The sequence below is a fragment of the Festucalex cinctus genome, chromosome 5 (assembly GCF_051991245.1).
Source record: "Festucalex cinctus isolate MCC-2025b chromosome 5, RoL_Fcin_1.0, whole genome shotgun sequence".
Classification (NCBI taxonomy): domain Eukaryota; kingdom Metazoa; phylum Chordata; class Actinopteri; order Syngnathiformes; family Syngnathidae; genus Festucalex; species Festucalex cinctus.
The window spans coordinates 6,240,484-6,265,567 of NC_135415.1; the positions used below are offsets into that span (position 1 = coordinate 6,240,484).

Here is a 25,084-nt window from a genome sequence, read left to right on the forward strand (position 1 = left end):
TTCTCAGTGTCTTCCTACAAACTAAAAACAAAACACAGAAGTACTGACGGACTTCAATTACTGTTATACTTTAAAGAAATGCTCTTTGTTTTGGTATTTTGTCTCAATAACAACGCCTGAACAGGGCCTTGAACCGTGGACCATCAGATTAAAAGTCTGATGCTCTACCAACTGAGTTATCCAGGCTCTGACTTTAGCATTCTCAGTGTTTTCCTACAAACTCAAAACAAAACACCGAGTTGTGAACGAGAGACTTGGTAGACTTTTTGAAAATCTGGAGTAGTTTTATTGATGGACTTTAGTGACTGTTCTACTTTCAAGATGTGTTCTTGTTTTCATTATTTTGTATCAATAACAACGCCTGAACAGGGACTTGAACCCTGGACCCTCAGATTAAAAGTCTGATGCTCTACCAACTGAGCTATCCAGGCTCTGATTTTAGAACTCTCAGTGTCCTCCTACAAACTAAAAAAAAAACACAGAGTAGTAATGTTTGTGAGGGACTTGGGAGGCTTTTTGAAAATCTGGAGTCGTTTTATTGATGGACTTAAATGACTGTTCTACTTCCAAGAGCTGTTCTTGTTTTCATTATTTTGTATCAATAACAACGCCTGAACAGGGACTTGAACCCTGGACCCTCAGATTAAAAGTCTGATGCTCTACCAACTGAGCTATCCAGGCTCTGGCTTGAGGATTCTCAGTGTCTTCCTACAAACTCAAAACAAAACACCGAGTAGAGAAGGAGAGACTTGGTAGACTTTTTGAAAATCTGTAGTAGTTTTATTGATTGGCTTTAGTGACTGTTCTACTTTCAAGACGAGTTCCTTGTTTCATTATTTTGTATCAATAACAACGCCTGAACAGGGACTTGAACCCTGGACCCTCAGATTAAAAGTCTGATGCTCTACCAACTGAGCTATCCAGGCTCTGACTTTAGCACTCTCAGTGTCCTCCTACAAACTAAAAACAAAACACAGAGTAGTAACGTTTGTGAGGGACTTGGGAGGCTTTTTGAAAATCTGGAGTCGTTTTATTGATGGACTTAAATGACAGTTCTACTTTCAAGAAGTGTTCTTGTTTTCATTATTTAGTATCAATAACAACTCCTGAACATGGACTTGAACCCTGGACCCTCAGATTAAAAGTCTGACGCTCTACCAACTGAGCTATCCAGGCTCTGTCTTGAGAATTCTCAGTGTCTTCCTACAAACTAAAAACAAAACACAGAAGTACTGACGGACTTCAATTACTGTTATACTTTAAAGAAATGCTCTTTGTTTTGGTAATTTATCTCAATAACAACGCCTTAACAGGGCCTTGAACCGTGGACCATCAGATTAAAAGTCTGATGCTCTACCAACTGAGTTATCCAGGCTCTGACTTTAGTATTCTCAGTGTTTTCCTACAAACTCAAAACAAAACACCGAGTTGTGAACGAGAGACTTGGTAGACTTTTTGAAAATCTGGAGTCGTTTTATTGATGGACTTAAATGACAGTTCTACTTTCAAGAAGTGTTCTTGTTTTCATTATTTTGTATCAATAACAACGCCTGAACAGGGACTTGAACCCTGGACCCTCAGATTAAAAGTCTGATGCTCTACCAACTGAGCTATCCAGGCTCTGACTTGAGAATTCTCAGTGTCTTCCAACAAACTAAAAACAAAACACAGAAGTACTGACAGACTTCAATTACTGTTATACTTTAAAGAAATGCTCTTTGTTTTGGTATTTTGTCTCAATAACAACGCCTGAACAGGGACTTGAACCCTGGACCATCAGATTAAAAGTCTGATGCTCTACCAACTGAGCTATCCAGGATCTGACTTTAGTATTCTCAGTGTTTTCCTACAAACTCAAAACAAAACACCGAGTTGTGAACGAGAGACTTGGTAGACTTTTTGAAAATCTGGAGTAGTTTTATTGATGGACTTTAGTGACTGTTCTACTTTCAAGAAGTGTTCTTGTTTTCATTATTTTGTATCAATAACAACACCTGAACAGGGACTTGAACCCTGGACCCTCAGATTAAAAGTCTGATGCTCTACCAACTGAGCTATCCAGGCTCTGATGTGAGTACTCTCAATGTCCTCCTACAAACTAAAAACAAAACACAGAGTAGTAGAGTTTGGGAGGGACTTGGGAGGCTTTTTGAAAATCTGGAGTCGATTTATTGTTGAACTTAAATGACTGTTCTACTTTCAAGAGCTGTTCTTGTTTTCATTATTTTGTATCAATAACAACGCCTGAACAGGGACTTGAACCCTGGACCCTCAGATTAAAAGTCTGATGCTCTACCAACTGAGCTATCCAGGCTCTGGCTTGAGGTTTCTCAGTGTCTTCCTACAAACTCAAAACAAAACACAGAGTAAAGGAGAGACTTGGTAGACTTTTTGAAAATCTGGAGTAGTTTCATTGTTGGACTTTAGTGACTGTTCTACTTTCAAGACGTGTTCTTTGTTTCATTATTTTGTATCAATATCAACGCCTGAACCCTGAGATTAAAAGTCTGATGCGCTACCAACTGAGCTATCCAGGCTCTGACTTTAGTCATTTTAGTGTCCTCCTACAAACTAAAAACAAAACACAGAGTAGTAGAGTTTGGGAGGGACTTGGGAGACTTTTTGAAAATCTGGAGTCGTTTTATTGATGGACTTAAATGACTGTTCTACTTTCAAGAACTGTTCTTGTTTTCATTATTTTGTATCAATAACAATGCCTGAACAGGGACTTGAACCCTGGACCCTCAGATTAAAAGTCTGATGCTCTACCAACTGAGCTATCCAGGCTCTGACTTTAGTACTCTCAATGTCCTCCTACAAACTAAAAACAAAACACAGAGTAGTAGAGTTTGGGAGGGACTTGGGAGGCTTTTTGAAAATCTGGAGTCGTTTTATTGATGGACTTAAATGACAGTTCTACTTTCAAGAAGTGTTCTTGTTTTCATTATTTTGTATCAATAACAACGCCTGAACAGGGACTTGAACCCTGGACCCTCAGATTAAAAGTCTGATGCTCTACCAACTGAGCTATCCAGGCTCTGTCTTGAGAATTCTCAGTGTCTTCCTACAAACTAAAAACAAAACACAGAAGTACTGACGGACTTCAATTACTGTTATACTTTAAAGAAATGCTCTTTGTTTTGGTATTTTGTCTCAATAACAACGCCTGAACAGGGCCTTGAACCGTGGACCATCAGATTAAAAGTCTGATGCTCTACCAACTGAGTTATCCAGGCTCTGACTTTAGCATTCTCAGTGTTTTCCTACAAACTCAAAACAAAACACCGAGTTGTGAACGAGAGACTTGGTAGACTTTTTGAAAATCTGTAGTAGTTTTATTGATTGGCTTTAGTGACTGTTCTACTTTCAAGACGAGTTCCTTGTTTCATTATTTTGTATCAATAACAACGCCTGAACAGGGACTTGAACCCTGGACCCTCAGATTAAAAGTCTGATGCTCTACCAACTGAGCTATCCAGGCTCTGACTTTAGCACTCTCAGTGTCCTCCTACAAACTAAAAACAAAACACAGAGTAGTAACGTTTGTGAGGGACTTGGGAGGCTTTTTGAAAATCTGGAGTCGTTTTATTGATGGACTTAAATGACAGTTCTACTTTCAAGAAGTGTTCTTGTTTTCATTATTTAGTATCAATAACAACTCCTGAACATGGACTTGAACCCTGGACCCTCAGATTAAAAGTCTGATGCTCTACCAACTGAGCTATCCAGGCTCTGTCTTGAGAATTCTCAGTGTCTTCCTACAAACTAAAAACAAAACACAGAAGTACTGACGGACTTCAATTACTGTTATACTTTAAAGAAATGCTCTTTGTTTTGGTAATTTATCTCAATAACAACGCCTTAACAGGGCCTTGAACCGTGGACCATCAGATTAAAAGTCTGATGCTCTACCAACTGAGTTATCCAGGCTCTGACTTTAGTATTCTCAGTGTTTTCCTACAAACTCAAAACAAAACACCGAGTTGTGAACGAGAGACTTGGTAGACTTTTTGAAAATCTGGAGTCGTTTTATTGATGGACTTAAATGACAGTTCTACTTTCAAGAAGTGTTCTTGTTTTCATTATTTTGTATCAATAACAACGCCTGAACAGGGACTTGAACCCTGGACCCTCAGATTAAAAGTCTGATGCTCTACCAACTGAGCTATCCAGGCTCTGACTTGAGAATTCTCAGTGTCTTCCTACAAACTAAAAACAAAACACAGAAGTACTGACAGACTTCAATTACTGTTATACTTTAAAGAAATGCTCTTTGTTTTGGTATTTTGTCTCAATAACAACGCCTGAACAGGGACTTGAACCCTGGACCATCAGATTAAAAGTCTGATGCTCTACCAACTGAGCTATCCAGGATCTGACTTTAGTATTCTCAGTGTTTTCCTACAAACTCAAAACAAAACACCGAGTTGTGAACGAGAGACTTGGTAGACTTTTTGAAAATCTGGAGTAGTTTTATTGATGGACTTTAGTGACTGTTCTACTTTCAAGAAGTGTTCTTGTTTTCATTATTTTGTATCAATAACAACGCCTGAACAGGGACTTGAACCCTGGACCCTCAGATTTAAAGTCTGATGCTCTACCAACTGAGCTATCCAGGCTCTGACTTTAGAACTCTCAGTGTCCTCCTACAAACTAAAAAAAAAACACAGAGTAGTAATGTTTGTGAGGGACTTGGGAGGCTTTTTGAAAATCTGGAGTCGTTTTATTGATGGACTTAAATGACTGTTCTACTTTCAAGAAGTGTTCTTGTTTTCATTATTTTGTATCAATAACAACGCCTGAACAGGGACTTGAACCCTGGACCCTCAGATTAAAAGTCTGATGCTCTACCAACTGAGCTATCCAGGCTCTGGCTTGAGGATTCTCAGTGTCTTCCTACAAACTCAAAACAAAACACCGAGTAGAGAAGGAGAGACTTGGTAGACTTTTTGAAAATCTGGAGTAGTTTTATTGTTGGACTTTAGTGACTGTTCTACTTTCAAGACGTGTTCTTTGTTTCATTATTTTGTATCAATATCAACGCCTGAACCCTGAGATTAAAAGTCTGATGCACTACCAACTGAGCTATCCAGGCTCTGACTTTAGTCATTTTAGTGTCCTCCTACAAACTAAAAACAAAACACAGAGTAGTAGAGTTTGGGAGGGACTTGGGAGACTTTTTGAAAATCTGGAGTCGTTTTATTGATGGACTTAAATGACTGTTCTACTTTCAAGAACTGTTCTTGTTTTCATTATTTTGTATCAATAACAATCCCTGAACAGGGACTTGAACCCTGGACCCTCAGATTAAAAGTCTGATGCTCTACCAACTGAGCTATCCAGGCTCTGACTTTAGTACTCTCAATGTCCTCCTACAAACTAAAAACAAAACACAGAGTAGTAGAGTTTGGGAGGGACTTGGGAGGCTTTTTGAAAATCTGGAGTCGTTTTATTGATGGACTTAAATGACAGTTCTACTTTCAAGAAGTGTTCTTGTTTTCATTATTTTGTATCAATAACAACGCCTGAACAGGGACTTGAACCCTGGACCCTCAGATTAAAAGTCTGATGCTCTACCAACTGAGCTATCCAGGCTCTGTCTTGAGAATTCTCAGTGTCTTCCTACAAACTAAAAACAAAACACAGAAGTACTGACGGACTTCAATTACTGTTATACTTTAAAGAAATGCTCTTTGTTTTGGTATTTTGTCTCAATAACAACGCCTGAACAGGGCCTTGAACCGTGGACCATCAGAATAAAAGTCTGATGCTCTACCAACTGAGTTATCCAGGCTCTGACTTTAGCATTCTCAGTGTTTTCCTACAAACTCAAAACAAAACACCGAGTTGTGAACGAGAGACTTGGTAGACTTTTTGAAAATCTGGAGTAGTTTTATTGATGGACTTTAGTGACTGTTCTACTTTCAAGCAGTGTTCTTGTTTTCATTATTTTGTATCAATAACAACGCCTGAACAGGGACTTGAACCCTGGACCCTCAGATTAAAAGTCTGATGCTCTACCAACTGAGCTATCCAGGCTCTGACTTTAGAACTCTCAGTGTCCTCCTACAAACTAAAAAAAAAACACAGAGTAGTAATGTTTGTGAGGGACTTGGGAGGCTTTTTGAAAATCTGGAGTCGTTTTATTGATGGACTTAAATGACTGTTCTACATCCAAGAGCTGTTCTTGTTTTCATTATTTTGTATCAATAACAACGCCTGAACAGGGACTTGAACCCTGGACCCTCAGATTAAAAGTCTGATGCTCTACCAACTGAGCTATCCAGGCTCTGCCTTGAGGATTCTCAGTGTCTTCCTACAAACTCAAAACAAAACACAGAGTAGAGAAGGAGAGACTTGGTAGACTTTTTGAAAATCTGGAGTAGTTTTATTGATCGGCTTTAGTGACTGTTCTACTTTCAAGACGAGTTCCTTGTTTCATTATTTTGTATCAATAACAACGCCTGAACAGGGACTTGAACCCTGGACCCTCAGATTAAAAGTCTGATGCTCTACCAACTGAGCTATCCAGGCTCTGACTTTAGCACTCTCAGTGTCCTCCTATAAACTAAAAACAAAACACAGAGTAGTAACGTTTGTGAGGGACTTGGGAGACTTTTTGAAAATGTGGAGGCGTTTTTTTGATGGACTTAAATTACTGTTCTACTTTCAAGAAGTGTTCTTGTTTTCATTATTTTGTATCAATAACAACGCCTGAACAGGGACTTGAACCCTGGACCCTCAGATTAAAAGTCTGATGCTCTACCAACTGAGCTATCCAGGCTCTGACTTTAGAACTCTCAGTGTCCTCCTACAAACTAAAAAAAAAACACAGAGTAGTACAGTTTGTGAGGGACTTGGGAGGCTTTTTGAAAATCTGGAGTCGTTTTATTGATGGACTTAAATGACTGTTCTACTTTCAAGAAGTGTTCTTGTTTTCATTATTTTGTATCAATAACAACGCCTGAACAGGGACTTGAACCCTGGACCCTCAGATTAAAAGTCTGATGCTCTACCAACTGAGCTATCCGGACTCTGACTTGAGGATTCTCAGTGTCTTCCTACAAACTCAAAACAAAACACCGAGTAAAGGAGAGACTTGGTATACTTTTTGAAAATCTGGAGTAGTTTTATTGTTGGACTTCAGTGACTGTTCTACTTTCAAGACGTGTTCTTTGTTTCATTATTTTGTATCAATAACAACGCCTGAACAGGGACTTCAACCCTGGACCCTGAGATTAAAAGTCTGATGCTTTACCAACTGAGCTATCCAGGCTCTGACTTCAGTGATTTTTGTGTCCTCCTACAAATTAAAAACAAAACAACGAGTAGAGCTGGTTTGGACTTGGGAGACTATGAACGTCTGGAGTAGTTTTATTGATGGACTGAAATGACTGTTCTACTTTCAAGAAGTGTTCTTTGTTTCATTATTTTGTATCAATAACAACGCCTGAACAGGGACTTGAACCCTGGACCCACAGATTAAAAGTCTGATGTTCTACCAACTGAGCTATCGGGGGTCTGACTTGAAGATTCTCAGTGTCTTCTTACAAACTCAAAACAAAACACCGAGTAGAGAAGGAGAGACTTGGTAGACTTTTTGAAAATCTGGAGTAGTTTTATTGTTGGACTTTAGTGACTGTTTTACTTTCAAGACGTGTTCTTTGTTTCATTATTTTGTATCAATAACAACGCCTGAACAGGGACTTGAACAATGGACCCTGAGATTAAAAGTCTGATGCTCTACCAACTGAGCTATCCTGGTTTTGACATTTTAGTGTCCTCCTACAAGTTAAAAACTAAACAACGAGTAGAGCTGGGTTGGACTTGGGAGACAATGAACGTCTGGAGTAGTTTTATTGATGGACTTACATGACTGTTCTACTTTCAAGAAGTGTTCTTTGTTTCATTATTTTGTATCAATAACAACGCCTGAACAGGGACTTGAACCCTGGACCCTCAGATTAAAAGTCTGATGCTCTACCAACTGAGCTACCCAGTCTCTGATTTCAGTGATCTCAGTGTCCTCCTACAAACTAAAAACAAAACACAAAGTAGTAGTGTTTGGGAGGGACTTGGGAGACTTTTTGAAAATCTGGAGTTGTTTTATTGATGGACTTAAATTACTGTTCTACTTTCAAGAAGTGTTCTTGTTTTCATTATTTTGTATCAATAAAAATGCCTGAACAGGGACTTGAACCCTGGACCCTCAGATTAAAAGTCTGATGCTCTACCAACTGAGCTATTCAGGTTCTGACTTTAGTTCTCTCAATGTCCTCCTACAAATTAAAAACAAAACATAGAGTAGTAGAGTTGGGGAGGGACTTGGGAGGCTTTTTGAAAATCTGGAGTCGATTTATTGTTGAACTTAAATGACTGTTCTACTTTCAAGAACTGTACTTGTTTTCATTATTTTGTATCAATAACAACGCCTGAACAGGGACTTGAACCCTGGACCCTCAGATTAAAAGTCTGATGCTCTACCAACTGAGCTATCCAGGCTCTGGCTTGAGGATTCTCAGTGTCTTCCTACAAACTCAAAACAAAACACCGAGTAGAGAAGGAGAGACTTGGTAGACTTTTTGAAAATCTGGAGTAGTTTTATTGTTGGACTTTAGTGACTATTCTACTTTTAAGACGTGTTCTTTGTTTCATTATTTTGTATCAATATCAACGCCTGAACAGGGACTTGACCCCTGGACCCTGAGATTAAAAGTCTGATGCGCTACCAACTGAGCTATCCAGGCTCTGACTTCAGTCATTTTAGTGTCCTCCTACAAACTAAAAACAAAACACAGAGTAGTAGAGTTTGGGAGGGACTTGGGAGACTTTTTGAAAATCTGGAGTCGTTTTATTGATGGACTTAAATGACTGCTCTACTTTCAAGACCTGTTCTTGTTTTCATTATTTTGTATCAATAACAATGCCTGAACAGGGACTTGAACCCTGGACCCTCAGATTAAAAGTCTGATGCTCTACCAACTGAGCTATCCAGGCTCTGGCTTGAGGATTCTCAGTATCTTCCTACAAACTCAAAACAAAACACCGAGTAGAGAAGGAGAGACTTGGTAGACTTTTTGAAAATCTGGAGTAGTTTTATTGTTGGACTTTAGTGACTGTTCTACTTTCAAGACGTGTTCTTTATTTCATTATTTTGTATCAATATCAACGCCTGAACAGGGACTTGACCCCTGGACCCTGAGATTAAAAGTCTGATGCGCTACCAACTGAGCTATCCAGGCTCTGACTTCAGTCATTTTAGTGTCCTCCTACAAACTAAAAACAAAACACAGAGTAGTAGAGTTTGGGAGGGACTTGGGAGACTTTTTGAAAATCTGGAGTAGTTTTATTGTTGGACTTTAGTGACTGTTCTACTTTCAAGACGTGTTCTTTGTTTCATTATTTTGTATCAATATCAACGCCTGAACAGGGACTTGACCCCTGGACCCTGAGATTAAAAGTCTGATGCGCTACCAACTGAGCTATCCAGGCTCTGACTTCAGTCATTTTAGTGCCCTCCTACAAACTAAAAACAAAACACAGAGTAGTAGAGATTGGGAGGGACTTGGGAGACTTTTTGAAAATCTGGAGTCGTTTTATTGATGGATTTAAATGACTGTTCTACTTTCAAGAACTGTTCTTGTTTTCATTATTTTGTATCAATAACAATGCCTGAACAGGGACTTGAACCCTGGACCCTCAGATTAAAAGTCTGATGCTCTACCAACTGAGCTATCCAGGCTCTGACTTTAGTACTCTCAATGTCCTCCTACAAACTAAAAACAAAACACAGAGTAGTAGAGTTTGGGAGGGACTTGGGAGGCTTTTTGAAAATCTGGAGTCGTTTTATTGATGGACTTCAATGACAGTTCGACTTTCAAGAAGTGTTCTTGTTTTCATTATTTTGTATCAATAACAACGCCTGAACAGGGACTTGAACCCTGGACCCTCAGATTAAAAGTCTGATGCTCTACCAACTGAGCTATCCAGGCTCTGTCTTGAGAATACTCAGTGTCTTCCTACAAACTAAAAACAAAACACAGAAGTACTGACGGACTTCAATTACTGTTATACTTTAAAGAAATGCTCTTTGTTTTGGTATTTTGTCTCAATAACAACGCCTGAACAGGGCCTTGAACCTTGGACCATCAGATTAAAAGTCTGATGCTCTACCAACTGAGTTATCCAGGCTCTGACTTTAGTATTCTCAGTGTTTTCCTACAAACTCAAAACAAAACACCGAGTAGTGAACGAGAGACTTTGTAGACTTTTTGAAAATCTGGAGTAGTTTTATTGATTGGCTTTAGTGACTGTTCTACTTTCAAGACGAGTTCTTTGTTTCATTATTTTGTATCAATAACAACGCCTGAACAGGGACTTGAACCCTGGACCCTCAGATTAAAAGTCTGATGCTCTACCAACTGAGCTATCCAGGCTCTGACTTTAGCACTCTCAGTGTCCTCCTACAAACTAAAAACAAAACACAGAGTAGTAACGTTTGTGAGGGACTTGGGAGACTTTTTGAAAATCTGGAGGCGTTTTTTTGATGGACTTAAATGACTGTTCTACTTTCAAGAAGTGTTCTTGTTTTCATTATTTTGTATCAATAACAACGCCTGAACAGGGACTTGAACCCTGGACCCTCAGATTAAAAGTCTGATGCTCTACCAACTGAGCTAACCAGGCTCTGACTTTAGAACTCTCAGTGTCCTCCTACAAATAAAAAAAAAAACACAGAGTAGTAAATTTTGTGAGGGACTTGGGAGGCTTTTTGAAAATCTGGAGTCGTTTTATTGATGGACTTAAATGACTGTTCTACTTTCAAGAAGTGTTCTTGTTTTCATTATTTTGTATCAATAACAACGCCTGAACAGGGACTTGAACCCTGGACCCTCAGATTAAAAGTCTGATGCTCTACCAACTGAGCTATCCGGACTCTGACTTGAGGATTCTCAGTGTCTTCCTACAAACTCAAAACAAAACACCGAGTAGAGAAGGAGAGACTTGGTATACTTTTTGAAAATCTGGAGTAGTTTTATTGTTGTACTTCAGTGACTGTTCTACTTTCAAGACGTGTTCTTTGTTTCATTATTTTGTATCAATAACAACGCCTGAACAGGGACTTGAACCCTGGACCCTGAGATTAAAAGTCTGATGCTTTACCAACTGAGCTATCCGGGCTCTGACTGGAGGATTCTCAGTGTCTTCCTATACTCAAAACAAAACACCGAGTAGAAGAGAGACTTGGTAGACTTTTTGAAAATCTGGAGTAGTTTTATTGTTGGACTTTAGTGACTGTTCTACTTTCAAGACGTGTTCTTTGTTTCATTATTTTGTATCAATATCAACGCCTGAACAGGGACTTGAACCCTGGACCCTCAGATTAAAAGTCTGATGCTCTACCAACTGAGCTATCCAGGATCTGACTTTAGAACTCTCAGTGTCCTCCTACAAACTAAAAAAAAAAACACAGAGTAGTAATGTTTGTGAGGGACTTCGGAGGTTTTTGAAGATCTGGAGTCGTTTTATTGATGGACTTAAATGACTGTTCTACTTTCAAGAAGTGTTCTTGTTTTCATTATTTTGTATCAATAACAACGCCTGAACAGGGACTTGAACCCTGGACCCACAGATTAAAAGTCTGATGTTCTACCAACTGAGGTACCCGGGCTCTGACTTGAGGATTCTCAGTCTTCCTACAAACTCAAAACAAAACACCGAGTAGAGAATGAGAGACTTGGTAGAATTTTTGAAAATCTGGAGTAGTTTTATTGTTGGACTTTAGTGACTGTTTTACTTTCAAGACGTGTTCTTTGTTTCATTATTTTGTATCAATAACAACGCCTGAACAGGGACTTGAACCCTGGACCCTGAGATTAAAAGTCTGATGCTCTACCAACTGAGCTATCCAGGATTTGACATTTTAGTGTCCTCCTACAAATTAAAAACAAAACTAAGAGTAGAGCTAGGTTGGACTTGGGAGACTTTGAACGTCTGGAGTAGTTTTATTGATGGACTTACATGACTGTTCTACTTTCAAGAAGTGTTCTTTGTTTCATTATTTTGTATCAATAACAACGCCTGAACAGGGACTTGAATCCTGGACCCTCAGATTAAAAGTCTGATGCTCTACCAACTGAGATACCCAGGCTCTGACTTTAGTGATCTCAGTGTCCTCCTACAAACTAAAAACAAAACACAGAGTATTAGAGTTTGGGAGGGACTTGGGAGACTTTTTGAAAATCTGGAGTTGTTTTATTGATGGACTTAAATGACTGTTCTACTTTCAAGAAGTGTTCTTGTTTTCATTAATTTGTATCAATAACAACGCCTGAACAGGGACTTGAACCCTGGACCCTCAAATTAAAAGTCTGATGCTCTACCGACTGAGATATCCAGGCTCTGACTTTAGTACTCTCAATGTCCTCCTACAAACTAAAAACAAAACACAGAGTAGTAGAGTTTGGGAGGGACTTGGGAGGCTTTTTGAAAATCTGGAGTCGTTTTATTGATGCACTTAAATGACTGTTCTCCTTTCAAGAACTGTTCTTGTTTTCATTATTTTGTATCAATAACAACGCCTGAACAGGGACTTGAACCCTGGACCCTCAGATTAAAAGTCTGATGCTCTACCAACTGAGATATCCAGGGTCTGGCTTGATGATTCTCAGTGTCTTCCTACAAACTCAAAACAAAACACAGAGTAAAGGAGAGACTTGGTAGACTTTTTGAAAATCTGGAATAGTTTTATTGTTGGACTTTAGTGACTGTTCTACTTTCAAGACGTGTTCTTTGTTTCATTATTTTGTATCAATAACAACGCCTGAATAGGGACTTGAACCCTGGACCCTGAGATTAAAAGTCTGATACTCTACCAACTGAGCTATCCAGGCTCTGACTTCAGTCATTTTAGTGTCCTCCTACAAATTAAAAACAAAACAACGAGCCGAGCTGGGTTGGACTTGGGAGACTATGAACGTATGGAGTAGTTTTATTGATGGACCGAAATGACTGTTCTACTTTCAAGAAGTGTTCTTTGTTTCATTATTTTGTATCAATAAGAACTCCTGAACAGGGACTTGAACCCTGGACCCTCAGATTAAAAGTCTGATTCTCTACCAACTGAGCTATCCAGGCTCTGACTTCAGTATTCTCAGTGTCCTCCTACAAACTCAAAACAAAACACCGACTGGGAGGGAGTTGGGAGACTTTTTGAAAATATGGATTAGTTTTATTGATGGACTGAAATGACTGTTCTCCTTTCAAGAAGTGTTCTTTGTTTCATTATTTTGTATCAATAACAACACCTGAACAGGGACTTGAACCCTGGACCCCCAGATTAAAAGTCTGATGCTCTACCAACTGAGCTATCAAGGCTCTGACTTTAGTACTCTCAGTGTCCTCCTACAAACTAAAAACAAAACACAGAGTAGTAGGGCTTGGGAGGGACTTGGGAGACTTTGAAAATCTGGAGTCGTTTTATTGATGGACTTAAATGACTCTCTCTTGATCGACTTAAATGACTGATACTTTCAAGAAGTGTTCTTTGTTTCATTATTTTGTATCAATAACATCACCTGAACAGGGAATTGAACCCTGGACCCTCAGATTAAAAGTCTGACGCTCTACCAACTGAGCTATCCAGGTTCTCACTTGCTGATTTTCAGTGTCCTCCTACAAACCAAAAACAAAACACTGAGTAGAGATTGGGAGGGACTTGGGAGAGTTTTTGAAAATCTGGAGTCGTTTTATTGATGGATTTAAATGACTGTTCTATTTTCAAAAAGTGGTCTTTGTTTCATTATTTTGTATCAATAACATCACCGGAACAGGGCCTTGAACCCTGGACCCTCAGATTCTCAGTCTGATGCTCTACCAACTGAGCTATCCAGGCTCTCACTTTCTCATTCTCACTGTCCTCCTACAAACTCAAAACAAAACACAGAGTAGAGTGGGAGGGACTTGGGAGACTTTTTGAAAATCTGGAGTAGTTTTATTGATGGACCGATTAATCCCGATACGAATTTAAAAGTCGATTGTTGCGATTTTTTTTCATTCAAATTTATAAAATACTAATCAGTAAACTTGTAGAGTGTAAGATTTGTATGAAAATGTATTATTTATTTATCTATCCTAAACTTCAGTCTTATACAGGTTGTAATCTGTTTCATGTTTGAACAGCATTAAAATAAAATATTAAGGCTTAATGTTCAGTTCATATAACATTCTTCCATGCTTAAGGTGTGAACCCTAACCCGAAGTAAGACGTTTTGTTGAATATTTTTCCATTAAAAATGGAAGTTTAAAAATCGATTCAGCCGCCTATTGAATCGATTCGAGAATTGAGCGATGTAGTATCACGATATATTGCCGAATCGATTTTTTTACACCCCTAGGACCTAGCATTTTCGCCCCATGCTACCTGTACGTGTGTTTTGGTTTCTCCGGGTTCCTCCCATATTCCAAAAACATGTTAGATCAGGGGTGTCAAACTCATATTAGCTCAGGGGCCGCATGGAGGAAAATATATTACCAAGTGGGCCGGATCGGTAAAATAATGGTATATAACTTTTGCCATCAATTATACGCAGATTTTCGCTATTAGTGGGCCAGCCCTAAATTATGGAGTTCAGCTGTAATCATACTGTTCCAAAAAATAACATAAATGCAAATGTAACACGGCAACACTTTACCTGTATGTGTTCTGTATGTGTTAAATCTACCTGTTTTGCATATATATTGTTCCCAGAATGCATTGTGTGGTGCAGTTTTAACACATTCACTTGCCGCCATTTTCGCTCAAGCAACCCCCTGCGCTCCCGGCTGTTTTCCTGGATATTGACTGATTTTTGCAAGGCCCACAGAATATTGGGTTCTATTGTTATAAAAACTTGGAACCTACCAAAAGAAAGATTAGAGTCTCTTCTTTCATCAGGAAAAAAAGTACATTTCCATCTCTTTCCATTTTGCAGCAATTAGCATTAGAATATAGCTAAGTTTTATCGTGATTCACAAATCTGTTTAAAACTGTGTGGGAAAACATGGCCCTGGTTGATCTCTTATACTCTGCTGCCACCACCTGGCCGTTTTTGTAATAACTACTATTGATTCAACAGTTCTCTTATGTTCAGAGGCTGCATAAAAGCCTTCTGTATGCTCTATCATAAGAAACAAAACAAAAAACAAAACGTATAAATACGTCTTTGGAACACTTAATATTTAAAATAGTACGTATTTACACGATTTTGGGAGCAAATGAGTGAATGATGTTATAAGGATGTTAATCCTTGTCATATCTAATGTGTGACCAGTAATTAATTTGTGTTGTATTTAACATGATTATGTCAGTCTGTGATTAAAAAAATCAATCAATAAATAAACAAACCGTAACTTTAAGTTGTGTGTAAAATAATGACATCCAGGACAATTTTCCGTACAAGTAGCATTGCTCACCTGAGGACTGCTGGTGAAATTCTAAATGTATATGTTTTGATTGTGGCCAGCTGATTAATTGGTCCGACATTACAAATGATTTTTTACTTTACAAAATCATCTCGTGGGCTGGGTTAAACCCCTTTGAGGGCCTGATCCGGCCTGCGGGCCATATGTTTGACACCCCTGTGTTATATTAAAGGAACATTCTTAAATTTTCATGTGAGTATGCGTTGTTGTTTGTCTATTTCTGACATTCGATTGATTGCGTTCTCTTGCCCAAAGTCAGTTGGGATAGGCTGCAGGTTATCCGTGACCCTAATGAGGACATGTGCTATCGAAAGTGGATAGATGGATATTATGCTTAATTGCAAAATTAGAGTACAGTGGATCCCAGACTTTTTATTTTCAGGAGGTTGTTTGACCTAGTAATTGACTGGATTTCCAATTAATTTCCCCCCATAAGAAGTAATAGAAGTAAAGTCATTCATTCATTAAACCAGTTCAACTTTTTCCATCATGAAACTTTTGAATTCATTGTACGTAATATTTTAACTGATTTGCTCCCGAAAACGTATAAATACGTTTTTTGTTTTTTTTCCTGTTTTAAGTGATGCAGCCTCTCAACTGCAAAGAACAGTTGGAGAAATGGTAGTTATTACAAACATGCCCAGCAGGTGGCAGCAGAGTATAAGAGATCAAAAGGCCCATTTTGGGGGGAAAAAAGCTCAATTACTCACAATTCTAAATAGATTTGTGAAAATTGATTCAACTTAGCTGTATTCTAATGCTAATTGCTGCAAAACAGAAACAGATAGAAATGTACTTTTTTTTATTGATGAAAGAAGAGACTTTAATCTTTCTTTTGGTTGGTTCCATGTTTTTATAGCAAAAGAACACAATATTCTGTGGGCCTTGCAAAATCACTCAAAATCCAGTAAAACAGCCGGGAGCGAACGGGATTGCTTCAGTGAAAATGGCTGGGAGCGAATGAGTTTAGTTTTTAGCAATATAACAATTGACAAGTATATATTTCAGCATGTTGCTTCATTAAAACAGTGACGACAAAACTGGTGAGTGTCTTCGCTACTAAATTCTCGCCTGATCTGGACACAGAGACATTGTCTGACTACCTTCGGAAGCAGCTTGGACGCGAAGTGGCTTGCCAGAAAATAGTCACTGCTAATAATAGATTCTCCTCATTTAAAGTTACTGCTGAGTGTCAAGAGGTAGCTGAAATGTATAACCCTGAGATATGGCCGAATGGAGCTTATGTGAGACGCTTTTATGAGCAGCGCAGGAGGGCTGGTGTTACTGGCTCGAATGATGCTAGCTTGGGAGCGCTGTTGAGTGAGGCTTAGGTGGGCTGCAACATTCGCTAGATTCAACATGGGTTTGAAAGTCCTGTCGTACAACTGTCGCGGTCTGCGCTTGGGGCAGACTGTGGAGGATCGAGCTCGGCGAAAGGTTGTTGATCGCCTGTTGGAACAGTGTGATTTGCTGTGTTTGCAAGAGACGTTTCTGACAAAACAGGATCTAGAGGGATTGAACTCAATGAATGATAACTTTCATGGAGCGGGAGAGTCCAGCGTCGACATGAGTGATGGAATAATACGTGGACGTATTCCTGGAGGAGTAGCAATTCTCTGGAATAAAAGACTTGATTCCTGTGTAAATATAATCAGGCTCGGAGTGGATTGGTGCATAGCAATTCAGTTGACATGTAACGGAAAGGAATGTGTAATACTGAATGTTTACACCCCATATGAGTGTAATTTTAATGAAACTGAGTATTTGTATAGATTAGCTTTTATGAATTCTTTTATACAGGATAATAAGTGTTCTAATGTATTTATTATTGGGGACATGAATGCAGATATTACTGATAGTAAGTCACTTTTTGCAAATCATTTGATGCAGTTCTGTGATGACAATGGCTTGATTTTGTCATCCAGAGACCTACTGTGTCACGCCGCCACCGGCGTGACGGCCCATGCTTTTATTTTCATAGTCATGTTTCCTGTTTTATTTTGATATTCTGATTCCCTTCTCACCGAAGGTCACTTGCCCTTCCTGCCGCTCCCTAATTACCGGTTCCCTCCCATGATTATCACCACCTGTCACCAATCAACCCAGACAATAAAAGCCACCTGCATTCTCCCCTCAGTGCCGAAGTGTCACATCTCAGTGCATGGAAGCGTCCTCACAGTCCTCGTACCACAGTCCTTGTTTGATGCCTTGCCTTGCCTTGCCTTGCCTTGCCTTGCCTTGCCTTGCCTTGCCTTGCCTTGCCTTGCCTTGCCTTGCCTTGCCTTGCCTTGCCTTGCCTTGCCTTGCCTTGCCTTGCCTCGCCTCTTTTTGAAGGGGCTCACAACCTCCATGCAGGAACTGTTCCTGTTTTTGAGTGCCCTTTTGGTATCTCCAGTTTGGAGCTCTTTTTGTTCAGCCTTTTTTCCCTCTTTAAGAGGCGATTTGAGTTTCCAGTCATTAAAGCTGCAGCCTTGTTGGCCAACTTTATACCTGCGTCTGAGTCCTACCTCCTCTCGTCGTGTCATACTGCCTGTAAATAGTTTCACATATATAAGTGAGGCGTGGCATACGACCTCTTGGTTGGATCACTGTGTCGCAACAGCGGACGCACACGCTTCTCTGACAGATATGAGCATTCTTTATGATGTATCAACAACTGACCATTTACCATTTGGGATGGGGATAAATGATCAATTGTTGCCTCTAACGGAAAATTGTTGTAATGAAAGTAGACTGTATTTGGATTGGAGTTCCCTCGCACAAGAAGATATCGTATCATATTGTGTAAGTACGGATATCTTATTAGAAAATATACACCTGCCTCGAGAAGCAGTAGTGTGTAGAGATAACTGTAAGAACTCTGATCATATATTAGCTATTTCTTCTATGTATGAGGATATAATTGATTCATTGATTAGGTCAAGTAAATGTTTTCAAAAGCCTAAATTTAAAAAGAAAGTAAAACCGGGATGGAATGCTCATGTGGCAGAATTCTATGCAAAGGCACGTGATGCTTCTAGAGAGTGGATGCTGGTTGGAAGGCCAAGATGTGGTCCAATTTATGAGTATAAGAGTGTCACTAATGCACAATATAAATATGCACTACGCTTCATTGTAAAAAAATGAGCAGGCAATGAGAGCTGAATCAATGGCCAGAAAACTGCAGTGTAACAATACATATGAATTTTGGAAGTAAGTTAGGGCCATGAAAACAAAAAATTCTCTACCATGTGCTGTTGATGGTAAAACTGGAACAGATAATATATTGGAGCTATGGCGGCAACATTATAGTAGGTTATTTAATTGTGTACAGAGTAACATTTATTGCGTGAATTATGTTGACAGTTCAGATACAATCCTTTGCCATGAAGTACTGAAAGCTATCTCCAATTTGTCAAACAACAAAGCTATTGGTATGGATGGCATCTCAGCTGAGCACTTAAAGTTTGCAAGTGCGAGGTTACTTCCCCTGATCTCCATTTGTTTCACAGCTTTTTTTGTTCATGGGTTTTTGCCTGACTCCATGCTAACTGTGCTATTAGTTCCTGTTATTAAAGATAAAGCTGGGAAGATTGGTAGTTCAGACAATTACAGACCAATTGCTTTGGCCAGTACTGTGTCGAAAGTTCTTGAAGCAATATTGCTGGATAAAATCTTAAACATTGTTACATCCTCAGACAGCCAGTTTGGATATAAAGCAAATTTAGGTACAGATATGTGTATCTATGCTCTTAAAGAAATTATTAGTAAATATAAAGCTCAAAATTCATCCATTTTTATGTGCTTTTTGGATGCATCCAAAGCCTTTGACAGGGTAAATCACAGGAAGCTGTTTATGAAGTTGACACAGAGGGGTGTGCCAAATTCTATTGTTCGAATTTTAACCTATTGGTATGCTCAGCAGACAATGAGAATTAAATGGGGGAAGAGTGTCTCCTTACCATTTCGCGCTACAAATGGGGTTAGACAAGGAGGAGTATTACCCCCAGTTCTTTTTAACCTATATTTGGATGAGCTGTCCGTAAGGCTGAAGGCATGCAATACTGGCTGTTATAGTGGTGATTTGCTGCTAAATCATCTGATGTATGCAGATGATTTGGTGGTTTTCAGCCCGAGTACTGCTGGGTTACAACAATTGCTCAATACCTGTGCTCGCTATGGCTTGGAGCATGACGTCAAGTATAATGCAGATAAAAGTATGGTTATGATATGTAGAACGAGGGAGGACAAAGGTCTGACATTTCCTGCTTTTTATCTGTCTAATATTGTGCTTCATGTGAGGAATAAAACAAAGTATCTGCGTAGGGGTGTGAATTGCCTAGTACCTGACGATTCGATTCGTATCACGATTCACAGGTCACGATTCGATTCGATACCGATTAATCCCGATACGAATTTATAACTCGATTGTTGCGATTTTTTTTCATTCAAATTTAGAAAATACTAATCAGTAAGCTTGTAGAGTGTAAGATTTATATGAAAATGTATTATTTATTTATCTGAAATTTCAGTCTTATAGAGGTTGTAATCTGTTTCATGTTTGAACAGCATTAAAATAAAATATTAAGGCTTAATGTTCCGTTCATATAACATTCTTCCATGCTCAAGGTGTGAATCCTAACCCGAAGTCAGACGTTTTGTTGAATATTTTTCCATTAAAAATGGAAGTTTAAAAATCGATTCACACACACACACACACAAATGAACTATGAAATGACTATGAATGAAGTTGTGCTGTCTTTGACTGATGTTAAGTGTAGTGCTGTACGGTATCAGTCTAGGATGTAGAAACATTGGTATGACTGCCTGATGACTGTATAACCGTCCCCCTGTTTTTATTGTTTTTATTGTTTCTTATTGTTCTTTTATTGTTTTTTGATTGTGTGTATTTTGTTATTTGTTTGTATTGGACTCAGAGTCTGAAATAAAGTTGAATTGAATTGAATTAAGTCTATTGTTGTCTTCTTTGGTTTATTATCAGAAAAGCTAAAACTTCTATTTTTTCAGACAGCACACATCCAACAACTTTACATTTTAAATATTTTCCATAAAATCACATTTATTTAGATTGATGTATAATTAACTATTAAAGCCCAGAGGACCCACATAAACGTGTGTGGGGCAGCTTCAACACACAATGTATAATATAGGGGTGTCAGGGGATTACAATTTTTAATCGTAATTAATCACGACTTCATTAGTTAACTCATGATTAGTCACAAAATTTATCTGTTCTAAATGTACAATAAAATATATTTTTTTTCTAAGTTGTCATACTCTTGTTAACATCTTTTAGTCAATGATACAGTAATTTCTAAATAAATTATCCAATTGAGGTAAAATTAAAAAGATAAAACGAGTGTGATATTGATTTGTGTTGAGGTCATGTTTCTGCCACTAGATTGCATAATTGCATTTTTAAGGCATTGGTGACAGCTCAGTTCGTCTCTGTGTGCCCTGCGATTGGTTGGCAACCAGTCCAGGGTGTCCCCCGCCTACTGCCCAGAGCCAGCTGAGATAGGCGCCAGCAGCCCCCGCGACCCTTGTGAGGAATAAGCGGTCAAGAAAATGGATGGATGGATGGATGGTGACAGCTCAGTGGATTTTTCTTTTCATATTAAAAGCTATCTAATCTTTAACGTGAAGTAACTTGTGAAATTCTACACATTTTTAAATTGTAAAAAACTTGACCCCTGTCTGCACAAAAATCTGCTTTATTATTAAATTTATTGCGGCTAAATTTTGACGTGGACGTTTCTGCTGCGTTGCGACTGGAATTCCCCCAGTACAGGCTTTCGAAGTAATTGGCAGGTGTTATTAGAAGTAATTGGCAGGTGTTAATAATCATGCGTTAAAATAATTAGTGGTGTTAAAGGAACTTTAAATGAACTCAAATTAACACTAATTTTGACACACCTAGTATAATATTTAACAATATTAAAAAAATGTAACAGCATAATAAAATGTAAACTGCAGTTTTATACAACAAAAATATTCACTATCTGACAGTTTAAATAAAATCGCGTAATTCTCAATGCAGCTGCAGTGTTTCACAAGATTATGAAGGCTTTCTTTTAAGATGCTAAAATTCCCATTTGCTCCTCTGTTTCTTGTAGTCTCAACGAATCAATGCCGCTGGTCACCAAGCAGCTGCAATATCTGTGGGGTGTGCCTGTCATTCGGACCCTCTTCAATGACGTCCTCTCTAAGAAGCTAGAGAGTCAAGAACCCACTCCCTCACCCTCCCAGCCTAGCACATCGCAAAATAACCTGCCAGTTAAAAGTGCGTCATGAATCCAAATCTGTCTTTTTATTGTAATGGCTGTCTTCGATGGGAAAGCTAACGGACGCACCAATGGATTGCTCTCCTCTACCGACAGGCCTGTTCAAGCGAGCTTTTCAGAAGTCCGCTTCCGTGCGAAACATCTTGAAGCCGGTCGGAGGAAAACGAGTGGACTCGGCTGAAGTTCAGAAAGTGTGCAGCATTTGCGTGCTCTACCAAACTGCTCTATCTACACTGACACAAATCAGACTTCAGATTCTCACAGGTTAGTTGAAATACTTGGAGATTTATAACGGGACAGTCACTATGCTGCATTTCCCACGTGCAGGTCTGACACACCTCGATGACCTCCTGCCCAAGTTGTGGGCTTTTATCTGTGAACTTGGCCCACAGGGGGGCCTGAAACTTTTTATGGAGTGTCTCAACAATGATACGGAAGAGTCCAAGCAGCTCCTGGCTATGCTCATGCTCTTCTGTGACTGTTCTCGGCATCTCATCACGTAATTATTCGTGGTTTGTTCTATTCCATGGTTTTGAATTGCATGTTCATTAGATGTCAATGGGTTTCAGAATCCTGGATGACATTGAAGTCTACGAAGAACAGACCTCATTCAAAATAGAGGAGCTCATTACCATCTCCTCATTTCTTAACACGTTTGTGTACAAAATGATATGGGATGGTATCTTAGGTGAGTTATCCAGTTTTGTCTAATATTCATATGGTTGCGGGATGTTTTTGTCTGGAACTTCAGCTCAACTTAACTCAAGCTTATTTATAAGTGCAATTTCTGGAGAAATTGCTTGGGAATGCTGAAAGCTGAATGCTAAGATTTGAATGCATGTAGAATCCTTATGAAGTTATTGAGAGATACAAATTGTGCCACCGAGTGGTATCAGACACCTGGTAATGATGATAAGTTATATGAATGGAAGTGGGCGTGGAAAGTGATAGAAAAAGTTGAATCAATGTATGTCCCATTGAAAATGAATGGGGAACAGTTGATATTAAACGTTAAATTGTGCAAATATTGTAAGTAATGTGGAATCAGATGATATATACCCCAGGAGGCGTCAATTTTTGAAGCTAGTTGAAATTTGAACAGTATAAATTGGAAGTATTATGTGGGAGTTGTTGAGCGGCAAAAAAGTGTGGAGAATAAAAATCACAACATGTGGTTCAGCATTCCCACAAATATTTGGTATTAACATCACCACAATTATATTTAAATCATCCCTGTGGGCACATTAACGATCGGGGTGGAGACCCAAGTGCTCACATCACGTCGCATCCGCCTAGTGCGTGACTAGCGTGCTACATTTAATAGTAATTAAAAGAAATTTAGATTTTTGATTGGTCATGACTGAAGTCAGCTGTGATCACTCATACAGTGGTGCAGCTCTACCACCGCACAGTTACCCGAGGTATCAAATATTTCTTGTGAAACAAAAAAGTTTGATTTAAAAAAACGTTATTATATTGTGCAGATGTACTTAATGTCACAATCCAGCAATTGCTCGTCTTCCACAAGAATGAGCAAAACTTACTCTTGTGTGTCTAACAGAGAACGCAAAGGGGGAGAAACTGGAATTATTCCACAGTGTTCACGGATGGTTGATGGTGCTCTACGAACGTGACTGCAGGCGAAGATTTACCCTTGATGACCACTGGTTACGCAAGTAAATACAAAACTGAGAATGTGTCTCTGTGTTTGGTATTATTTTTTAAACGCTCATCTTTTCCCATCTTCCATCTGTTGCATTCAGGGACTTAAAACCCAGCTTGTTGTTCCAGGAGCTTGAGAAAGGAAAGAAAAGAGCCCAGCTGATACTGCAATATATCCCACATGTTATTCCTCATAAAAATGTGAGTTATTAGATGATTTGTATTGTTACAGTCCCTTCACATTTAAAAAATGACAGAAAATAAATTGTCAGTTTACAGTTTGTATAAAACTTACTTAACATATAGCCAATAATATTTTCAATGCAGTCTCATTAGTCTAAATTTGGTATTCTGGTTATTGTGTTAGTGGAATATCCGTTAAGTAGCAAAATCCAGCAATTTTTATCATTATCAGAAGGCGGCCATTTTGCTACTTGCTGTCGAGTGAAAATGACATCACAGTTGCTCAGGTCCCAGGGAACAGCTAATCATAGCTCAGCTTCAGAAAACAGATGCTCTATGATTGGTCGTTGCATGATACTGCCTTCATGTGGTATCGTAATTATGGTAAATACCACATTTCGAGTAGAAAATTGCCGGTGAAATGTCGTATTTTCCACTGGACAACTGGGAATTTATTTTGATACCCAAGTTTCCGAGTTGAGAGAACTATTCAAGTTTCAACATGGCAGAGAGCACAGAAGGATTCGTGAATGGCAATATTAAAGAGATACTTGACTCATTAAATCATTTTAAGCAGTAAAAAGTTAATATTTTGTCCAGAATAAATTTGATAACTGAACTAGACAAAGTGCAATTTCTGGAAAAATTGCATGGAAAGTGACACTCAGAAATAGTGCAAAGTCTATCCCATTGAAAATGAATGGGGGAAAAATTATATTTAATGTTAAATTGTGCAAATACTGTAAGTAATGTACTGCGATTGGTTGGCAACCAGTCCAGGGTGTCCCCCACCTACTGCCCAGAGCCAGCTGAGATAGGCGCCAGCAGCCCCCGCGACCCTTGTGAGGAATAAGCGGTCAAGAAAATGGATGGATGGATGTAAGTAATGTAGAATCAGACAATATATACCCCGGGAGACGTGAATTTTGGAAGCAAGTTGAAATTTGAACAGTGTAAATCGGAAGTATAATGTGGGAGTTGTTACATGGCAAAAAAGTGTGGAGAATAAAAATCACAATAACATGTGTGGGAATGCTTCAAAATTCCCACAATTATTTTTCATATACAATTAATACCTTTCAAAACAAATTTTTCCACTCGCTGTCAATTGAAGATGACATCGCCTGTGCTGAGGAAGTCTGTAACGACCAATCATGGCTCACCTGTTTTCTGGGTTTGGTTAGCAAACTGAGCCATGACTTCCTCAGCACAGGTGATGTCATCTTCAGGTGACAGCAAGTGGAAAATGTGTTTTTTTAAAGGTATTAATTGTACATGAAAAATAATTAAGTTATCAATTTAATTCTGGACAAATTAGTAAATCTTTACTACTGAAAATGTCTCAATGAGTCAAGTATCGCTTTAACACTTATAAGGATGTTAACAAATCTCCAAATGCCTCTCAATTATTAATACTGTGAAATATTGCTTGGATGAAAATGCGCTTTGTATACTTTATTGTACGTTGATACAACCATACTTCAACTACTGTG

At 38.8% G+C, this 25,084-nt stretch overlaps 1 protein-coding gene and 38 non-coding genes across 40 annotated transcripts in view; 1 reads left to right on the forward strand and 38 right to left on the reverse strand.

Annotated features, from left to right (window-relative positions):
• The window catches only part of ube3b (ubiquitin protein ligase E3B), a 100,700-nt gene that overhangs the window by 64,325 nt on the left and 11,291 nt on the right, over window positions 1-25,084 (forward strand). For both annotated transcript variants that reach the window (XM_077521526.1, XM_077521527.1), the window contains 6 exons: window positions 21,579-21,745; window positions 21,843-22,010; window positions 22,074-22,245; window positions 22,316-22,434; window positions 23,308-23,422; window positions 23,510-23,609. In XM_077521526.1, the coding sequence (XP_077377652.1) occupies window positions 21,579-21,745; window positions 21,843-22,010; window positions 22,074-22,245; window positions 22,316-22,434; window positions 23,308-23,422; window positions 23,510-23,609 (841 nt within the window). The remainder of the gene's footprint in view (window positions 1-21,578; window positions 21,746-21,842; window positions 22,011-22,073; window positions 22,246-22,315; window positions 22,435-23,307; window positions 23,423-23,509; window positions 23,610-25,084) is intronic.
• On the reverse strand, window positions 359-431 carry trnak-uuu (transfer RNA lysine (anticodon UUU)). Its single transcript has one exon. It is a non-coding gene; the product is annotated as a tRNA-Lys (tRNA).
• On the reverse strand, window positions 609-681 carry trnak-uuu (transfer RNA lysine (anticodon UUU)). Its single transcript has one exon. It is a non-coding gene; the product is annotated as a tRNA-Lys (tRNA).
• Window positions 854-926, reverse strand: trnak-uuu (transfer RNA lysine (anticodon UUU)). Its single transcript has one exon. It is a non-coding gene; the product is annotated as a tRNA-Lys (tRNA).
• trnak-uuu (transfer RNA lysine (anticodon UUU)) lies at window positions 1,104-1,176 on the reverse strand. The gene has a single exon. It is a non-coding gene; the product is annotated as a tRNA-Lys (tRNA).
• Window positions 1,548-1,620, reverse strand: trnak-uuu (transfer RNA lysine (anticodon UUU)). Its single transcript has one exon. It is a non-coding gene; the product is annotated as a tRNA-Lys (tRNA).
• Window positions 1,747-1,819, reverse strand: trnak-uuu (transfer RNA lysine (anticodon UUU)). The gene has a single exon. It is a non-coding gene; the product is annotated as a tRNA-Lys (tRNA).
• On the reverse strand, window positions 1,992-2,064 carry trnak-uuu (transfer RNA lysine (anticodon UUU)). Its single transcript has one exon. It is a non-coding gene; the product is annotated as a tRNA-Lys (tRNA).
• On the reverse strand, window positions 2,242-2,314 carry trnak-uuu (transfer RNA lysine (anticodon UUU)). The gene has a single exon. It is a non-coding gene; the product is annotated as a tRNA-Lys (tRNA).
• trnak-uuu (transfer RNA lysine (anticodon UUU)) lies at window positions 2,715-2,787 on the reverse strand. Its single transcript has one exon. It is a non-coding gene; the product is annotated as a tRNA-Lys (tRNA).
• trnak-uuu (transfer RNA lysine (anticodon UUU)) lies at window positions 2,965-3,037 on the reverse strand. The gene has a single exon. It is a non-coding gene; the product is annotated as a tRNA-Lys (tRNA).
• Window positions 3,409-3,481, reverse strand: trnak-uuu (transfer RNA lysine (anticodon UUU)). The gene has a single exon. It is a non-coding gene; the product is annotated as a tRNA-Lys (tRNA).
• Window positions 4,103-4,175, reverse strand: trnak-uuu (transfer RNA lysine (anticodon UUU)). Its single transcript has one exon. It is a non-coding gene; the product is annotated as a tRNA-Lys (tRNA).
• On the reverse strand, window positions 4,302-4,374 carry trnak-uuu (transfer RNA lysine (anticodon UUU)). The gene has a single exon. It is a non-coding gene; the product is annotated as a tRNA-Lys (tRNA).
• trnak-uuu (transfer RNA lysine (anticodon UUU)) lies at window positions 4,797-4,869 on the reverse strand. Its single transcript has one exon. It is a non-coding gene; the product is annotated as a tRNA-Lys (tRNA).
• trnak-uuu (transfer RNA lysine (anticodon UUU)) lies at window positions 5,273-5,345 on the reverse strand. Its single transcript has one exon. It is a non-coding gene; the product is annotated as a tRNA-Lys (tRNA).
• Window positions 5,523-5,595, reverse strand: trnak-uuu (transfer RNA lysine (anticodon UUU)). Its single transcript has one exon. It is a non-coding gene; the product is annotated as a tRNA-Lys (tRNA).
• On the reverse strand, window positions 5,967-6,039 carry trnak-uuu (transfer RNA lysine (anticodon UUU)). Its single transcript has one exon. It is a non-coding gene; the product is annotated as a tRNA-Lys (tRNA).
• On the reverse strand, window positions 6,217-6,289 carry trnak-uuu (transfer RNA lysine (anticodon UUU)). Its single transcript has one exon. It is a non-coding gene; the product is annotated as a tRNA-Lys (tRNA).
• Window positions 6,462-6,534, reverse strand: trnak-uuu (transfer RNA lysine (anticodon UUU)). Its single transcript has one exon. It is a non-coding gene; the product is annotated as a tRNA-Lys (tRNA).
• On the reverse strand, window positions 6,712-6,784 carry trnak-uuu (transfer RNA lysine (anticodon UUU)). The gene has a single exon. It is a non-coding gene; the product is annotated as a tRNA-Lys (tRNA).
• trnak-uuu (transfer RNA lysine (anticodon UUU)) lies at window positions 6,962-7,034 on the reverse strand. The gene has a single exon. It is a non-coding gene; the product is annotated as a tRNA-Lys (tRNA).
• trnak-uuu (transfer RNA lysine (anticodon UUU)) lies at window positions 7,930-8,002 on the reverse strand. Its single transcript has one exon. It is a non-coding gene; the product is annotated as a tRNA-Lys (tRNA).
• trnak-uuu (transfer RNA lysine (anticodon UUU)) lies at window positions 8,180-8,252 on the reverse strand. The gene has a single exon. It is a non-coding gene; the product is annotated as a tRNA-Lys (tRNA).
• Window positions 8,430-8,502, reverse strand: trnak-uuu (transfer RNA lysine (anticodon UUU)). Its single transcript has one exon. It is a non-coding gene; the product is annotated as a tRNA-Lys (tRNA).
• On the reverse strand, window positions 8,925-8,997 carry trnak-uuu (transfer RNA lysine (anticodon UUU)). Its single transcript has one exon. It is a non-coding gene; the product is annotated as a tRNA-Lys (tRNA).
• trnak-uuu (transfer RNA lysine (anticodon UUU)) lies at window positions 9,670-9,742 on the reverse strand. The gene has a single exon. It is a non-coding gene; the product is annotated as a tRNA-Lys (tRNA).
• On the reverse strand, window positions 9,920-9,992 carry trnak-uuu (transfer RNA lysine (anticodon UUU)). Its single transcript has one exon. It is a non-coding gene; the product is annotated as a tRNA-Lys (tRNA).
• On the reverse strand, window positions 10,364-10,436 carry trnak-uuu (transfer RNA lysine (anticodon UUU)). The gene has a single exon. It is a non-coding gene; the product is annotated as a tRNA-Lys (tRNA).
• Window positions 10,614-10,686, reverse strand: trnak-uuu (transfer RNA lysine (anticodon UUU)). The gene has a single exon. It is a non-coding gene; the product is annotated as a tRNA-Lys (tRNA).
• Window positions 10,864-10,936, reverse strand: trnak-uuu (transfer RNA lysine (anticodon UUU)). Its single transcript has one exon. It is a non-coding gene; the product is annotated as a tRNA-Lys (tRNA).
• Window positions 11,109-11,181, reverse strand: trnak-uuu (transfer RNA lysine (anticodon UUU)). Its single transcript has one exon. It is a non-coding gene; the product is annotated as a tRNA-Lys (tRNA).
• trnak-uuu (transfer RNA lysine (anticodon UUU)) lies at window positions 11,349-11,421 on the reverse strand. Its single transcript has one exon. It is a non-coding gene; the product is annotated as a tRNA-Lys (tRNA).
• trnak-uuu (transfer RNA lysine (anticodon UUU)) lies at window positions 11,842-11,914 on the reverse strand. The gene has a single exon. It is a non-coding gene; the product is annotated as a tRNA-Lys (tRNA).
• trnak-uuu (transfer RNA lysine (anticodon UUU)) lies at window positions 12,329-12,401 on the reverse strand. The gene has a single exon. It is a non-coding gene; the product is annotated as a tRNA-Lys (tRNA).
• trnak-uuu (transfer RNA lysine (anticodon UUU)) lies at window positions 13,065-13,137 on the reverse strand. Its single transcript has one exon. It is a non-coding gene; the product is annotated as a tRNA-Lys (tRNA).
• trnak-uuu (transfer RNA lysine (anticodon UUU)) lies at window positions 13,305-13,377 on the reverse strand. The gene has a single exon. It is a non-coding gene; the product is annotated as a tRNA-Lys (tRNA).
• Window positions 13,575-13,647, reverse strand: trnak-uuu (transfer RNA lysine (anticodon UUU)). Its single transcript has one exon. It is a non-coding gene; the product is annotated as a tRNA-Lys (tRNA).
• Window positions 13,822-13,894, reverse strand: trnal-gag (transfer RNA leucine (anticodon GAG)). The gene has a single exon. It is a non-coding gene; the product is annotated as a tRNA-Leu (tRNA).